Below are 17,842 nucleotides of genomic sequence, written 5' to 3' on the forward strand. Positions count from 1 at the left end.
AATTTTATAGACCTTTTTAAAAGTTTTACTTACTGTATTATTTGGTAATACAGTCGCATAGGCTCTGGCAGTTCTTGATGTAATCCTATTTGTTAATTTTGGCTTTGACTGCCTTTGTTTTTGGTGACTTTTCTAAGAAGTCTTTCCCAATTCTTGTATCTTGGAGAGTGTTTCCTGTGTTTTGCTCTAATAGTTTGATGGTTTCTGGGTGCATATTTAGGTCCTTGATCAATTTAGAGCTAATTTTTGTATGAGGTGACAGGCGGGGCCTTGCTCCTCACTTCTGTGGGCTGCTATCCAGTTGTCCCAGCAGCATTTGTTGAAGACACCAGGCTTTTCCCATGGATTATTTTCAGTTCTCTTGTCAAAGACTAGTTGGCTGTGTCGCTGTCCCGCAGCGATGGACTTGGTGCACAGAGCCGATAATAACACACGTGGACCCTGACTGATGGTCAAAGTCGTAGTTTATTAGTGGCATCAAACTTTATACACTGAGGGCCATATAGGATAAGGGAGGAAGTATTGAGCTCATCAACAAAACCATCAATGCTTTTGTTTGGAACTCTTTTGTCTTGTATATTCTATCAGGTGTTCTCATATACATACTCTCCACTCAACTGTTCTTATGCAAATGATATCCAATAAGGTATACAAAAGGTAGCCATTTGGTTATTCTCCTCCAAATATTATCCAACCAACTGTAATCCTGTGCTCACTGACCTTCTAGGGTCACAATGTCCTCCTACATGGCTGTACCTGCATGGGCTCACTTTTGGGGTTTCCGTTCTGTTCCATTGCCTTCTCTGTTCCCGTACCAGTACCAGACTGTTTTGATGGCAACTGCCCTGTTGTGTGTCTTGAGGTTTGGAATTGTGATTGTTCCAGCTTGATTTTTATTCTTCAGAATCGCTTTTGCTATTTGTGGTCTCTTGTGTTTCCAAATGAACTTTTTTATCATCTTTTCTATTTCTAAGAAGAATGTTGGGATTTTGATTGGGATTACATTGAATCTGTGTATTGCTTTAAGTAATATGGACATTTTGATGATATTGATTCTGCCAATTCAGGAGCATGGTAGGTTTCTCCATCTTTTAATGTCTTCTATTTCTTTTTAAAATGTTTTTAAATTTTCATTATAGAGGTCTTCCACATCTTTTGTTCAGTTAATTCCAAGGTATTTGAGAATCCTCTCTGCACTTTCTTTCTCAGCAATGGTGGTATTTATGTATACTAATGCCATTGATTTATGGTCATTAATTTTGTATCCTGCTACCCTGCCAAAATCCCTCCTGAGTTCCAGTAGTCTCTTGATTGAATCTTTTGGTTATCCTATGTCATCTGCAAACAGGGATAATGTTAATTCCTCTGTTTCAATTTGAATTCCTTTAGTTTCTTTTTCTTGTTTAATAGATCTGGCAAGGACTTCCAATACTATATTGAAGAGCAGTGGTAAAAGTGGACATCCTTGTGTAGTTCCAGTTCTTAGTGGAAAATGAACACTAGTAGATTAGTGATGTTCATATAAGATAGCCCAAGTCACTTACGCATAAAGCCATAGAAATAAAAATAAGAGAACTCTCTAGTTTTAGAGAATTGGGACATTTTTATAAAATGAATATTGCGGAAAGCATTTTTCCGAGGAAAGAGAAAAAGCAGTTTCATAATACAAAACAAAGCTGAGTGATGAAAAGTAAAACAAAGAAAAGTAAAACAAAGAATGAAAATGAGTAAGAATTTTAGCTTTTGTTTAATATAAAAAGAAGGCCTGAGAATTTCCATCAGTTTCTCCTTCAGTGAAAGGAGTCTTACTTTTAGTGCTATCCTCTGTTGGGTTTTTAAGATATAATTTATCTAAAATTATCTCTTCTTGGTGAGTATTGAAAGGATGGTGGTCAGGGAACTTGAGGCCAGACTTCAAAACCTGACTCACTCCTGGGATGTCACCTTAAGACAGTGCAAAGCATTCTGTCTGGAAGCACACCCTAGTGAATATGCCTTTTTGTTCTCAAAAAGTTGCTATGAAAACACTGAAAAACAAAATAGTTTGGAATTTTTATTTTTGAGTTTCTCATCGTGAAATAAAGAATTGGAAAAATTTTTGCACATTTTTTAAAAAGACATCAGAGTGCTTCTAAGGAATGAATGTAACATGATTTGCTGATGGGAGATTCTGAACTCTGGGGTAACTACCTGGGGATAATTATGGATCTGCGTGGGTCAGTCAGAATGGCAGGGCGCATGGCTCTGGGCAAGTTCACATCACGTGTTCCATAGGGGTTGGGACAGCAGTGGAAGTAAGTGCATAAAAGGCTGCAGGGCCCAGGAATGTGCAGGCGCACTGGCTGCAGGTGCTGGCAGAGTGCTTCCCGTGGTTGCATGCTTCCCCTGCTTCCTATGCTTGCCATGCTGGCTCTATCCTCCTCTCTCCCTGTGTCACCCCCATGCTTCAGTTTCCTCGCTGGTGAAGTAGAAATAGCACTCTGACCTGTCCCAGAGGAATCATCGGTGAATTAGAGTTCAGTAATTATAGAAAACTGATGCCAGTTTTTGGTGTCGTGTGGTAAGCTCTGTGTGACCAGAAAAATCAGCTGTTCTGATTGAGTTGATATTCTTAATCTTTTCAGGACATTTACTTTGCATTAAAGGAGACAGATTTTGTGCCTTTCCTAGTAAGAACATGATCTATTAAATCAATGGACAAACAAAAGGTCCCTGAAATTAAGAATCTACAGATGGTTACATAATTTTCCAGACATCGAAACAGCTATGGTTCGACAAGAGTATGTGAATGTCATTGCTAAACTGGAAGATAGTTCTAGTTTACCAACCCTAAAAATTACATATGGAAAAGCACCTTTATTGCAAAATCAAGTCTTTGTGAAAACAGTGGGGGAAAAAAAGCAAAATTAATGTATTTTTGGTTTTTTTAGAAAATTACAGTTACCAAGCACTGCAGAAACTGCTGCCAGGGTATTGAAAGCCTCCCTTAGAAGGGGAATCCTTCTCGGGGAAGCAGCCAGATCCCAGGAACTCTTCCTGCCTCACACTGATATGGAAGCCTGACTCCACTTCCTCCTAGTTCCATCATTGTGGAGAAGGTACTGGCCTCCTCTGGCCCTCATCTTCCTCATCTGTATGATAGGAATGCTGATAACAGCTGCAACAACTTCAAGAACTGCTCTAAAGATTCCATGAGAAAACGTGTTTAAAAGGCCATTCCCTGTGCGTTGGAATACTTACCTTTCTAGATAGTTCTCCGATTTGCTAGGCCTGATGTTCCTCTGCATCCTGTGTTTTAGATCATGTCCTTTTCGAGTTTTTCAGCCGGCTGTTGCTGGTTTGATATCTAATGCCTTATCCTTTAGTTTTCTCTCTCTCTTTTGGTGAAGTCTCCGTCAAGTACCTGGCTGGATGTGTGGTGACCTTTTCCTAAATTCTAATCCTGATTTCCAGGGCTGTGCTTCTTGGGGCCCGATGTTGGTCATCATGGGCAAGAATGATCTCTCTACGGATTCTTCACAAATACCCCCACCTGAGCCTAGCTTGGCAGAGCTGGTCTGAATAACCGTCCAGTTCCAGGGACCCTCTAGGGGTCACAGTACTAGGGATTGGTTTACTTTTTGTTTGTTTGTTTGTTTACCGATATAAATCTCTATCCTCTGAAAGCCCACATCAGTGAAAGCTTGATTGTCATGGATTATTGCCTTAATCTCTCCTTATCTCCCTTCATCCCACCCCTTGGGGTTACACACATTGTTGACTCTGTCCTGTGTTCCTGTGCTTCCTTGAAAGGATCTAAATGGGACCCAGTGCCATGCCCAGCGTGGGTGTTCTGTAGGGGAGGTGGTAGGAGTGCACTGAAAGGAACCCTTGGGAGTACTCAGTGTCAGCAATGGATCTACTCGAGTTGGGGGCAGAGACAGGTTACATCTTTGTTCTGATTGTTCTGTTGTTTGTGTAATAAATGTGTTTCCTGTATAACATTCTTCTCTCTTTTAAGGGAATAATTATGCTCAGTTTCAGAAGGCTCAGGGAAAGGATAGGCTATTTTAAGACACTGGGCTAAATGGTGTGGGGCTCTGTAGGGCACCTATGAAGTCCATTGCAGGAGTGCTGTGTGGTACACAAAAGTGGGAGGAAAGCCCTTGTTCTGTGTATCAAGCGGCCATAGTGAAAGCCTGGAGAAACAAACATGTAGCAAGCAGCACAAGGAGGGAGGGAGTGTAGCTGTGAGTTTATGGGGAGACTGCAAGGATTTGTAAGGGACAGAGAAATGAACCCGTCTCTTGCAGGTTCCTCATTGGCGGGGAATCCAGATATGTAGAGAGGGTGAGTGGTCTGGGGGCACACAGAGGAGGAGAAGGTCCAAAGGTGCAACATCTGTATCAAAGGACGGACCCTGGAAGACAGCTCCGTGGGTCTCTTGAGAGAAAAGCAAGAGCCAAGCATGTGGGGTTGCAATCAGGGCGATGCATTGGCTGGGTAACAGAAGCTGTGACTGGGTGTCTAGTCCACTCATTAGAACGGTCGGTGGTCCTGGCTCACAGTCACAGCTTGCAGAGGACTGACTACCCTGTTAGCACATGTCCCTGCCATCCTCAGGGCTGCAGGTGGGCCCTGTAAGGTGACTCTGTACAAGAGGGGACATCCACAGAGCCTTGACAACAAGGAAAAATGTGTGCCGAAAGAGCCTCCAAGTGTTGTACTACCTTGAGTTAGCATTGATGCTGTTCAGGATGATTTGTTTTGAGCACATTTTTGCCAGTTCCCCTAGATGTAGTTAATACCCTAAGCCTCAGGTCAGCGAGGCACATCCCAGCTGCCCCTTAATCTGTCTCTGTCCCAGCCTCATCCTCGAGTGCCCATTCCACGTGATTGGACACAGACGATTATTTATATCCATGCTAATTCCCCATATGACAATCTCTCACTGAGCCACTTCTCAGAAGAATCTTCCTCATAATGTTTCAACAAGGACAAGCAGAAATCACTTCTTGAATATGCTCTTTTGTGCTGTTTCAGACTCTCACACAATGAGATTTTTCTACTGCTATCTTCCAGTGTTATATTACCTTACTGTAGGAATATTACTCAGATTTTTGCATTTTCCCAGAACCAGTTAAAAATATGCACCTGGGGGATCTGTAGCATTTTTGTGAAAAAATATGCACTTATCAAAAAAATGTTTGCACCTAAAGACACTTTTTCATTTCACCATTCTGTGAACTTCTTTAAATACCCTTGTGTATAAGATTGTATATAATTTTGATAATAAATGTAATAGCCATATTTCAATAATCACGTAATTTATAACAATGGAATGAATTTCATGTATAATAAATGTTACATATATATGTAGCATAGATATATATGTGAGACTTAATATGTACCTAAGTTATTCAAGAATCTGCCATCTGCAAGTTGGAGACACAGAAAGCTGACACTGTCATTTCCTCCCAACCCCAAATCTGTGAGAACAAGGGGGGCTAATGGCGAATGTCCCAGCCAAGTTCAAGGGTGAAGAAGATAAGATGTCCCAGCTCAAACAGGGAGACAGGAAAATAAAGGGCAACTTTTTCCTGCTTTTGCTCTATTCAGGCCCTCTATGAACCAGACCGTGCCCTGCCTCACTGGGGAGAGCGAGCCATTAAATCTCCTGATTCCGTGCTCACCTCACCCAGAGCTAGTGTCATGGACCAGCCTTGGACCCTTATCTCAGAAGATGACAAATGGAATGAGTCCTCACACCCCCTGTACAGCAGGGCACCATCCCTTCTGCATATGTTATGTCTAACATTTATTGAGTGCTGAACTGTACACCATGCTCCGTGCTAAGGGTTTTATGGGAATTCTCTTACTGTATCTTCACTCACTTCTGTGTGATATGAGTTATTGTTCTTCTCATCATAGTAAGAGAGACTCAGAGACATTCAAAAATTTGGTTGAGAACACACAGCTAAGTTGCTAAGGAAAGATTCCAACTCCAGTCCTCTTACTGCCAGCACACACATTGCTAATGGCTTTGTGCTAAGGTTTTTACGTGGTATACCCCTCATCCTTAATAAAGAATGTGAATGAATAAAACTCCAGATTAATGAGAATCATCCAGTGACCTGCATTTTAATTCCATTAAAATGGTGAAAAAATTAAGAGTACAAAAGGAGAAGGAAAGTTGTCATGTTATCACATTCCTAATTAAACTTTTTTTAAGGTTGTCAACTGCAGGTGGAATGCAGTCTCCCCATTGTGGTTTATAAAGCATTGTATCATTTAATGCCCACCTGTTTCCTCAGTGTTATTATTTACCCAATCTGTCTTTGCTCATGAGCTCAAGGCCATAGAGTAAATAACAATAAAAAGATCCAAACCATGATTGACTTCAGGCTGTTAGTTATTCTTAGTCCTCTTACTGGATAGGTGGGTGGATGGATCGACAGATGGACAGTCAGACGGATAGATGGACTGATGCATGGTTGTTCACGACACAAAGGGACTCCAGGATCTATAAATGGATGGAAAAGGTGAACGAGATAAGAAAGGAGGTAGATCATTAAAAAAAAAAAAGTAGACATTTGTTGCAGTTCACACAACCAATCAGACGTAGAAGAGAGTTTTCACAGGGTTCTGTAGTACTCTTCAGTATGATTTGGAATGCAGATCACTTAAGAAAACCCCCACACATAGTGTTTTAGTTTTTATAAAGATTTATTAATTTTTTATTGGAAAGGCAGATTTGCAGAGAGAATGTGAGATGGAGAGAAAAATCTTCTTCATCTGCTGGTTCACTCCACTAGTGGCCACAGTGGCTACAGCTGAACCGATCTGAAGCCAGGAGCCAGGAGATTCCTCTGGCTCTCCCACGCGGGTGCAGGGTCCCAAGGCTTTGAGCTGTTCTCGACTGCTTTTTCCAGGCCACAGGCAAGATTCTGGATGGAAAGTGGAGCATCCAGGATACGAATCAGTGCCCATATGGGATCCATGGGGTGTAAGGAAAGGATTTAGCCACCAAGCCATCATGTTGGGCCCCCACACATACTTTTGACTCACCCAAAGATGAAATCAAACTGAATCCAGATATGTCGGATTACCACTTACAGTTTCATATACTTACTCGATGCAGAGTCACCTCATTTTTTGTGTCTCACAGTGAGACTTGGGATACGCTCAGAGTTGATCATTGGCAATGGTGTGAATTAGTCAGTCTTAATGATGTAGATAGAAACACAGTTGTTCCAGTATAAGATACTAAGAAGTCTTTCACTACAGCATCTCTTTATATTTAAACCATTGACTGTGTATGTGGTTCTTTTTGGGCTGCCTAATTTTTTTTTTTATTCTGTTTTCCCATACGTTCTTAATTAATACAGTTTTGTAATAGGTGTTTATATTTGATAGTGTCGAGTGCTTTGTTATTTGATCTAAGTTGGCTAATAATTGCTATTAAAACTGGTAGCAACTGACATTTGTTGAATGCTTATTCTATTTCAGTTAATAGATCAATGTTTTGCATTTAATCCTAATAACCTGAGATGTAAGGCGTTGCATGTTGTTTTATTTTTTTTGTTTTTCTTTTTGTTTGTTTGTTTTGAGTGAGGAAATGGAGGTCCAGAAGAATTGTAAGCTGGTTAGGTCACATTGCTGTGAGGTAGATATACCACGAGTTGTCCCTGGGGCCAGCCTGTGTGCATAACCTCTGCTCTTTGATTAGCATTCACGTTGTGCCTGGGACGTGACCTCAGATCATGTTTGCTAAATTGGCTGAATTTTGTGCTACAAGTCTTGATTTCCAGCCTTGACTGTAGTGAGTAGTTTTTTTTTTTTTTCCCTTCTCTGCATGCTCTTTAAAAAAAACGCCATTAGAAATAAAACATTGGATTAGCTACTGTGTCTTCAGTGTGGATTTATACTGTTTTTAGTCATAATAGAGGATATAAAAGACTATGCAGTGTTTGATTAAGCTGAACTTCAGCAGCTGGCATGAGCTGAAAAGGTTTTAAACCTCTGATCCCAAGCTCTGAAATAGCCGGGGTGGCAAATTCGAGATGGGCTGAACTTGGAGTTCTTTGCCCTTGCTACCCTCTCTTCACCTCTTCTACCCACAGAAGGCTCTGAACTTTCAGCCTCTTCCCACACAGAACCGCCCTCCTCAATCTAGATGTTAAGGAATGCCAGTTCTAAAAATCAAAAACACTAGGTTTTCCGAGTTGAGCAATATAATTTTTCTGCAAAGGTATAAATATACATTTGCCTCTGAGGATTCAAATATATTGTACAAACTGACCCGAAAAGTGTGTTATAGAGATGATCACATCCAGATGTGAACATACAATGCAGTAAGCACCTCCAGTTTCAAATCAAAGATGGACTCCCAATGGAACTGTTAAATATATCTTGACAGTAAGATGCTGGACTCTGCCACTGTGCATACCTATCCTTAAATAGCAGAATGATGGACTTGTGACTGATTATGAAGGACTATACTATTGAAATGACAAAGGGGAGGGGCATTCAAAAGGGAAGGGGAAATCCCAGAGCCTATGGAACAGTATCATAAAATAATAAAATACATAGAGCTAAAAAAATTGAAGTTTAGATAAAAAAAAACTGCAAATAGTACTCATTTGCATTTCTGCTGTCAACAGCTACTAAGCTTTTAAGACTGTTCCTTTCCTGTGTAAATTTTATAGCAGATATTCCTTTGTGTTAGACCTGTTTATCTCTGTTTCAAAGTTCACCATTTCCAAAGGTGTTGCTGGTGAAACAGTTCCTAATGTCATAATAAAAGCATTCCAGTTTGACCAGTGTTTCCCAGATCTGCTTCCTGCCAGTAATTTGTAAATAGCCTCAAAGTTCCTTTCAGTATAACATTGGCCATCCAAAGAAGGGAACAGAACATTTCAGCATCTTGAAAATTGTGTGACTTCAAAAATTCTCATGAGAGGGCAAAAATGCTGTTTACATTTGCCTGTGTCCTCTTACCGTTGTTATGCAATGATCTGCATTAGGTGGTACTGTAGTTTGAAAGTGTGTAAAAATAACAATTTTCTTATGGAACAAAGAGTAAATTCTAGCTCTTCAAACATTTACTAAGCCCATCAAATGCCACTCCGATGCTTTAATGGCCTAATACAATGTATAGGTATCCTAGCAGTGAAAGAATAGTACTTTAGGAAGTGAAGTTCAGTGCAGGTATAACCTCCAGATTTTTGGTAATTGTTGATGAGCATTAAAGTGTTGAACACACATTGCACATGTTTTGGTGTGTGTGCAAAGTTTGAATTTCAAACATGACAGGAACTTTAGAAATCGATTAGCTCTTCTCATTTACAAGAAATCTAAGCATCCTAGATTATCTTAACAACGTGGGGCAGCTCAAGAACCTTTTTCTATACTTATTTTCCCTTTTTTGAGATTTATTTTTATTGGAAAGACAGATCTACAGAGAAAAGGAAAGACAGAAAGATCTTCATCTGCTGGTTCACTCCTCAAATGGTTGTAATAGCTGGAGCTGAGCTGATCTGAAGCCAGGAGCTTCTTCGAGGGTCCTAAGGTTTTGGGCCATCCTCCACAGCTTTCATAGGCCACAAGCAGGGAGCTGAATGGGAAGGGAAGCAGCCAGTACACAAACTGGTGCCCATGTGAGATGCCGGTACTTGCAGGTGGAGGATTACCCAGTTGAAGCATTATGCCAGTCCCCTCGTTTTCCATTACTTACTTGCTATATGGCAGTAGGCCTTGTTATCTGAGACCCCAGAGACGTTCTGTTTTGTCCAGTGAAAAATAGAAACAGACCCATTTTGACAGGTAAAATGTTATCTAAGTACATAGTGTTCTTACTATTTTAAAAAATGCACAAGAAAGCGGCATTTGCCCTGGTAGTTAAGATATAGCATAGCTGTCTGTATCCTATTTTGGAATGCTTCGTACTAATGCAGACACTCAGTTTAATGGCTTGACTATTTACCTTCTTGCAACCCACATGGAAGACTAGGTTGAGTTCCTGTCTCTAGACTTTGGTCTGATGAAGCCACAGACACTGTGGACATTTTAGGAGTGAACTGGTGGGTAGGAAATCTCTGTATCTCTGCCTTTCAAATAAAAACATTGCTTTCACAAAATTAAAAACAGGCGCTTGGCACCTCTTCCAAGATTCTGCTTGGGGTCCCTGCATCCTGCTGAGCATACTCTGGGGGCCAGCAGATAATGCCTCCAGTGGTTGGGTCCCCAGCAGCCCTGCAGGAGACCTATATTAAGCTTGTGGCTCCTGGCTTTGACCTGGTACAGCTCTGGCTGCTGGGAGCATTGGAGGAAGGGAAGCAGCAGATGACCTCTCTCTTTCTGGATCTTTCCCTATTGAATAAAAATATGGAATGTTTATAAAAATCATATAAATAAACTTCAAAAATGTATGGAAAATGAAAACAAAAATGTTTATTTTGATGCAAAAAATAGAAATTCGTGCATATCATAGGTCTTCAAAAATATAGTGGAAAATGCATACCATGAACACAATTGTGTGTGGATTTAAAATTTTTTTGCCTCAAAATAAACTTCTCTTTGAATTGCATTTTTCCTTGATCTTTTGTAATGTCCTCAGATGTCTATACATTCTAGCTGCCTTGAAAGCCAGCCTACTTAATTAGGTGTCAGCAAATTAGCAGAATCTGTTGTATCCTCAGCCCTGAAAATATCTTAATGTTCCATACTTGAAAGACCATTGAATTAATTCTTCTTCCTACAGCAAAATCTCATTGTGGTAAAAATAGTATGCTTGGAAACAATTTGGTTTTTAAAACGTCTTACTATTTTTATCTCATTGAAAGCTTCTGTCTAAATTTCATTTAGAAAATCATTGCCTGCTAATTCAATTCTTGTATGCTCAGTAACTATTGATGTTTTCCTTAGCAAACAGTACTGAGCTTCATTCTCCATGTTTTTCTTAATTTAAACCTAAGGGTCTGGTACTTGAGATTCAGGTCGTTTCTGTAAGCTGATACATGCTTATATAAATATATGTGTGGCCAAGGACCTGATCCACTTGCTATAATGAACATGATAATCCTGTTGGGCCATTCTTGGCTTCAGCTTTACTATTCCCATTGAATTTGCACCATGAGCTGATGTAGTTTGTCGTCTTGTTGCCACCAGTTTACAAAAGAGAAGAGTGAGGCAATGGACAGGGAAGAGGCTTTTGCATTTGACTCAGCTGGTGGGTTGTGGAACCATGATTCAAATCCCAGAGCCTAATTTCCAGCATCTTTGTGACCTTGAACTCCCTCATGAACTCTGGGGCAACCCATTTTGCTTTTTCTGGCAGCTCTTACCTACAATATGTAAAGAGCAAACAGATCAGAACACCTATTCTTTTTGCCCAATAACAGTGACGCCTGAATAATTCCTTGTTGCATTATTACTTAGTGCTCTATTCTTGCCTGTAGAATGAACACATCCTGAAGACATGGGGCTATATATCTCAGCTATATAAACATTTTTTCTTAGTTTCTAATGTAACATGCCAAGGGCCAGTTGATCCTTGATTTGATATTTGCCCAATCCTGAAGAGGAGGCTTAGGGAAGCCTAGGATGGGGACAGCCAACTACTCAGTGTAAGACTGGAAACATTGTGGAGATGGAGTGTTGGATTGAATCCCAGCCCTGACGCTCCTATCAGTTCCTTAGCTCTCTGTTCCTCATTGTTCTGCTCTGTTAAATAAGAATGATAATGGCACCTTTGTCATTAGTGTAAGTTCAGACAGTTCAGAAAAGGAAGGCTCTGAGCAAATATCTCAGTATATACTATTCAGTATATATACTGTGGGTGTATGTGTGTGTGTGTGTGTGTTTGTTTGTGTAGAATACTGTCTTTATTCCTGCTTCTTCTATGACCTTAAATCATCCTCAGCATGTGTTCTCTTATTCTGTCTCTATCCGTGCACTTGCTTGAGTTTAACCTTTCATATTAATCACCTTGTCTGTCTCACAAGTAACAGAAAACCCAAGAAAAGTGATTTAAACAAATTCTATACAATGAACGATGGCTCCGCTGTGCCATCAGCATCCCTCCAAATGCCTGGGAGCCCTCATGTTTTTTCTGACACAATCACTGTGGAATCCAGTTAACACTCCTGTGCCCCAAAATTGAACAAATAGGAAACAGGAAGACAGAAACAGAAGGGAGACAGGAGAGCCAAGTATTTTCCTTCATGAAGGTCTTTACCTGAAAACTCCCCTGTGATGTCCACTTACCAATCATAGAGATTATGGAACCCAACTTATAAATCTCTCGAAATAAACCAATTTATTCAGTGTCCCCTGCCTGTTCCTGACTACTTGGGGACAGTTGATATGTTATGGAAGTTAAACTTATCTGGAAGGTCACAAGAGTTGGTTCAGTAGAAGCTGGGAGCCAAGGATACTTGAGTACCCCCGAGAGAGCTGGTGTATAGTTTACCCTTGACCCATGAAAGGGTTGAATGGAATTCCACATGGGCCACTAACTCTAGAGGTTAGGCAGAGAAGTCTGACTCTTGGCATACCTTCAACATAACAGTTAATAGTTACAGCTGGTGCCCCATAAGATTTTGCTTCATAAATGACTCCTGTGTGTGGAGAGGTGGTTCTTTCAGACCTGTGGTGGTGAATGTACAGTGGAGGCAGAATTAAAGATGACATGGGTTGAAGAAGTAGAGTGCAGAACCATAATGAACTTAGAGCCAAGTACCCTCAAGTGCATCCTAACGTTGTCCCTTGGAAACAGTAACACTTTAGACAAGTCACCTAACCTTTATCAATCTCTTGTTTCTGGCCTTTTTTTTTTTTTTACCCTTTTTTTGAAACAAGGAGTTAATAACATCTTCATGCACATATTGTAATAAGCGTCCTTAATGCGGAAAGTCCTGTGCCTGGCATTTGACTGATGGCGGGGCAATGCTGACTTTGGTGCTTTTATTGCACAGCCAGGTTTCATCAGTCAGCAGGTGCTCCTCAGCATGTGCTAGCTCTGCCATTACTGTGAGCCCTGTTGGACTGCTGGTCATGATCTGCATTTTTGTTGAAGAAAGAACTTGGTACATGTAGGAGTATGGGTGGAGAAATTAATTTTTCAAAGCAGCAACCACAAGGAAATGCCCTGAGCTCTTGATGTCAATGACAGCAGGAAGCCTGCCGTGTCAGCTAAATTGTAGGTTTCTAATGCTCACTCGAGGCCACCTTGACAAAGCTCACAATGGCAGGCTGCATTTCTCCAAGTTTCACCTTCCTCGTCTATAAAATGAGGATGTGCATAATGCCTCCCTCCAAGGGTTGCTGCAATGATGATACCTAGAGAGCCCCTGGTGCATAGTAGAGATCCAACAAATGCTGCCTATGATGAGAGATGCCGTTTCCCACCCCCTGCACCCAAGCAACAGTGGGACTTTCAGGTCTTAGTTATGTCTGGCTGTGTCAGCTCCAGCAATCCCATAAAAGCTTTAACTAGAACATAAAGTACATATGTAATCATACCAGGTCCCCGAACGACCCTGTGATAATGTGATTAATAATGAGTTCTTAGATGGTAATAGTGTTTTTAGGTGCTTCTACAGAGTTGTAAATTTCACTGGCTTCAGTTCTTATGAAAGTGAGGCTGACAGCTTATTGCCCAAAGCAGCAAACAGCACAATCTGCTTGTGTTGATATTCAAAGTTCATTAAAGAGCCTTGTGTCTCAGGTCAGAACTTCACTTTTGTTGTCTCTTGGCCAGGAGACAGGCTGGGATGGAGTATACATAGTTTTACTTGTAATTGCTGAGATGTAAGAATGTTTGACTAAGAATAGGGGAAAACCACAGCATAACTCATGTTCCTGGAAAACTGTCCTGGTACAGCATTCATTGTCACTGCTGTCACCTCCTGCCGTGTTTGTGTTAACATTTATTGTTTCCAAAGGACTTTGTTGTGAACAGCCTTATGTGATCATCTCTGAAGCCTCTGGAGAAGACAGAGATTTCATTCCATTTCTTTGACTTGGGTTGGTATGGGCTAGGCTCGAGCCCAAATCTTTTCCTGGACTCTCTTTTATGTGACTGCTTTGCTGCTAGGCTATGCCAACATGTCTTTTGGAAGAAGATGACATTCCCATATCTTCAAATCAGATTGTACCCTTCAGAAGGTTCAGGGTTACAAACACACATCATTTTGTTGCTTTCAGCTGATCAGAAGTCTAGAATGAATGCTATTTGCGGGGGTTGCAGATAAGGAGGTTTATGCCTGTTTCCTTGTAATTGCCAGAGCAGAGTGTGTTTCCTTTAGCTTTTAGGTGTGATCTGGTATGATCTGATGTGCTCAAGGCAGTCCGGTCCCACACGGTTTTGTCTAGGTGGAATTCTCACTGCTCCATGGGATAAACACCTGGGCTCCCCAAGGCCAGAGGCCTCTCCTGCCCTCTCCCTCTTTGCTCTCCTGGACTTCCATGGATGGAAATTGTGGCCTTAATGGCTAATTAAAGAGATTCCAATTAAAATTTAATTATCTTGATTAAGATTTATCTATTTATTTGAAAAACAGAATGACATGGAGATGAAGAAAAACAAAGGCAGAGAGAGAGGGGAGAGGAAGAGGAGAGAAGGAGGGAGATTGAGAATGAGAGCAAGCTAGCAAGTGCACTTCCTTTTCTGATTTGTTCCCCAGATTGCCGTAACAGTTGGACTTAGGCCACACAGAAGCCAGGAGCCAAGAAAGAAAGAAGGAGAAAGAGAGAAAGAGAAAGACACCAAAAAACATAGGCTATTGTTTTAGGAGATCACAGAATCTAGTTTCTTTGCCTCTGTAATGTCTGTATCCTTCAGGTATGAGTAGTAAAAGACCTCGTGAAGGTTCCGTGAAATGTCGTATATAGATAAGGACTGAAAATCTAAGCCTGGCAGCTGGGATTAGGGGACAGGCAGGATGGTGGTCCAGGTGCTGAGCTGAGGAAGAGAAGTGGCTAAACTTGCAGCCCAAAGCATTGTGTCTGATCAAAGAAAGATTGCAACAGGGCCATTCAACATTAATCTTCCCTGATTTCATGGTTTTGTCCAGGACTAGACCAGGGGCCAATTGGATTGCTTTGACCTCCAGCCATCTGTGCCTGAGAACATAAAGCAAATGGTCAATGACATCAGATGGTTAATGATCTCAGATGTCCCCTGCTTACTGCTGTAAAAAAGAAAAGAGCCCCCTGGAGAAATAATCATGGATGCTATTCTGAGTGGTGCAATTATTAGTATATATTCAGGAAAGCCATATTCTTTCAGTAATTCTGTTAAGAAAGGGAACATGGAGAGTGAGGGGGGAGCTGTGCCCAACAGGGCAGTGCAAAAAAATCTTTATAAGGTCAAAAAGATAGGTATCAGGATTCTATTCAGTGGCCATGGAACAAAACCATTATGAGGGTCTTGTCTTGGGATGGTCAGGTTTGTTCTGGCAGAATGTTTGCCTAAGGGTGAGTCAAACCTTCTGACCTTAAGCTTGTGAGTTGTATTAAACCATTCCCAGGTTGCTTTTTTTGTCATAGCTGCAGATGTCTCCTACCTACCTACCTGTGGTTGTGTCCTCCATTTGTCAGTTGTAAAGCTTGTCTCTTATTTGCCTTCTCTTTCCTCCAGCTAGTGAGACATGCAACGACTTCCACCCAATGTTCTTCACCCACGACAGATCCTTCGAGGAGTTTTTCTGCATCTGTATCCAGCTTCTGAACAAAACATGGAAGGAAATGAGGGCAACTTCTGAAGACTTCAACAAGGTAGGGTCTTCGAGGTCTGAGATGGAGACAGGAGCGACTTGTGTCATGAAAAGTGCATCATCCACTTGCTTGCATGCTGGGGGAATGAGGAAGACTATACTTGTAGGTTTTAAGAATGGGGAAAGATGTACCTATGTGGACATGAACCTGTAGTGCTGGGGTTGCTCTCTAGAGATAAGCAGCTGTGTTGCTTCTGAAACTTTCATTTTTCATGGCACTCATTTGGGTCTTCTCAATAATATCAGGTCTGTTGGGAGAAGGTGCCTTCTGTGCACCTAAGCAGAGGGAACTAAGTAAATTATATGTAGAGTAAGCATTTGATTCTTTGAGCTGAGGCATCTTTTGGCTTTCTAGTTAGTACTTTCCTGCAAGCATGAGACTTTATTTCCATTTATGCTTGAATGTTGAGATAGAAAAGTGTTAACTCTGACTCCAAGAAAACAAACACTGTCCATGATTTTCGTGATAAGTAAAATCTTTATCCTTCACCAAGGCTAGTAACAACTGGTTTTACGGTTAGTATAGGTGTATTTTGACCTTTCACCATCATGATGTGCTTCTATATAGCCCTGAATATGATTGGCCCATCACCCATTCTCATTCACCTGGATGCCAAGGATGTAACTATTAAGAATCTAGGCTCAAAGTCATATGTAGGACCTTCATGAAATCCTGCATCATGTGTTACTGTAAAACTGGGGCTCCAGCTACTCTTCCCTGTTGTCCCCCTCTCTCAATTCATACCTCACGCTTTTCTCCTGCAGTATTTCTGAATTGTAGCATCTTGAACCAATACTAGTTTGTGGGGAGGAAAAAAGGAAATGCAGGAAATGGATGGACCGGCTCTTTAAACAGATTGGAACCTGACCAGCTTCCCCAGCCTAGTGCTGTCAGCTGCTGTTAAGGCAGACAGATCATTCCTTGAGTTGCTTATCTTCTTTTTGTATCTTGGGTCATCTAGCGAATCCATAGAAACAGACCCCAGCAGTGCCCTGTTATGGACAACACTGAGATCTGGAAGCCACAATCTAGAACTGAACGTGGTGTGCCTGCGGTGAGGCTTGATTCCAGGAGGAATCAAGTGGGGGAAGGAAGCCCATTCATGTGATTAGAACTGCCACCTCCTAAGTGCACTTCATTTGATTGTAAGAGATGTTGCAATTCAGGTGCAGATCATCCTTGGGAGAGAGGAAAGGAGGAGCTGGCTGGCCTTTGTACTATTAAGTCAAAAGGAAGAGGAGAGCTAAATCAGTAGTCTTTCAAAGTGGCCATGGCAACTCTGCACTTACCGGTGCCACTCTTCCCACACTGCACTGGGAGTGCCATCCTGTCCACAGCCCTGTGTGCCAGCGCACCTGCTCCTGTAGGAGAGCTGCCTCACTGATTACCGTGTGTTATGTCACTGGTCAAGAGCAGATACTAGTTATGAATCAGTCTTTGATGGGAAAAACAAGGAATTTTAATATTCTTTTTTTTCACATTTTTAATTATATTTTTGACAATCTTTACATAATTAGAAATTTTAATATTCTCAAATATTTTTACTGTTTGCCTTTTATGCTTGCTTTTGTGACCAAAAAAACACATCATATATATGCGCTTTTGTCACAAGTGTAATCATTTTCCTATTGCTGCTCTACCGAACTACCACAAACTTGGCAGCTTAGAGCATACACATGTACAGTTTTGGAGTTCAGGGGCCAAAATGGGATTCAGTAGGCTGGACTCAAGGCATGGAAAGAGCCGTGTTTATTCCTGGAGGCCTGAGGAAAGAGGCCCATTCAATTTCCTGGTCTTTTCCAGCTTCTATAGGCTCCTGTGTTGCTTAGCTCATATTCTCCTTGTCCACTTTTAAAGCACCAGTCTTGGCCAATGATCTGTTCCCTCTTCTCCTTGATCCTCAACGTTGTAAGGATCCTTATGATTACATTGGACCACCTGCAGGAGCCTTGACCATTTCCCTATCTGGAGGGCAGTGGACAGCAATCTTAATTCCACCTGCAACCTAAATTCTCCTTTGTTGTTTAATGTTACACATTTGCTGGTTCTGGGGATTGGAACATGGGCATCATTGAGAAAGCCA

The 17,842-nt window shown here is 41.3% G+C and overlaps 1 protein-coding gene across 5 annotated transcripts in view; it reads left to right on the forward strand.

The window, feature by feature from the left end:
- ELMO1 (engulfment and cell motility 1) overlaps positions 1–17,842 on the forward strand; it is a 497,188-nt gene that overhangs the window by 336,379 nt on the left and 142,967 nt on the right. For all 5 annotated transcript variants that reach the window (XM_058677989.1, XM_058677988.1, XM_058677992.1 and 2 more), the window contains one exon: positions 15,623–15,759. In XM_058677989.1, the coding sequence (XP_058533972.1) occupies positions 15,623–15,759 (137 nt within the window). The remainder of the gene's footprint in view (positions 1–15,622; positions 15,760–17,842) is intronic.

This window comes from Ochotona princeps, chromosome 20, assembly GCF_030435755.1.
Source record: "Ochotona princeps isolate mOchPri1 chromosome 20, mOchPri1.hap1, whole genome shotgun sequence".
NCBI classification, from domain to species: Eukaryota; Metazoa; Chordata; class Mammalia; order Lagomorpha; family Ochotonidae; genus Ochotona; species Ochotona princeps.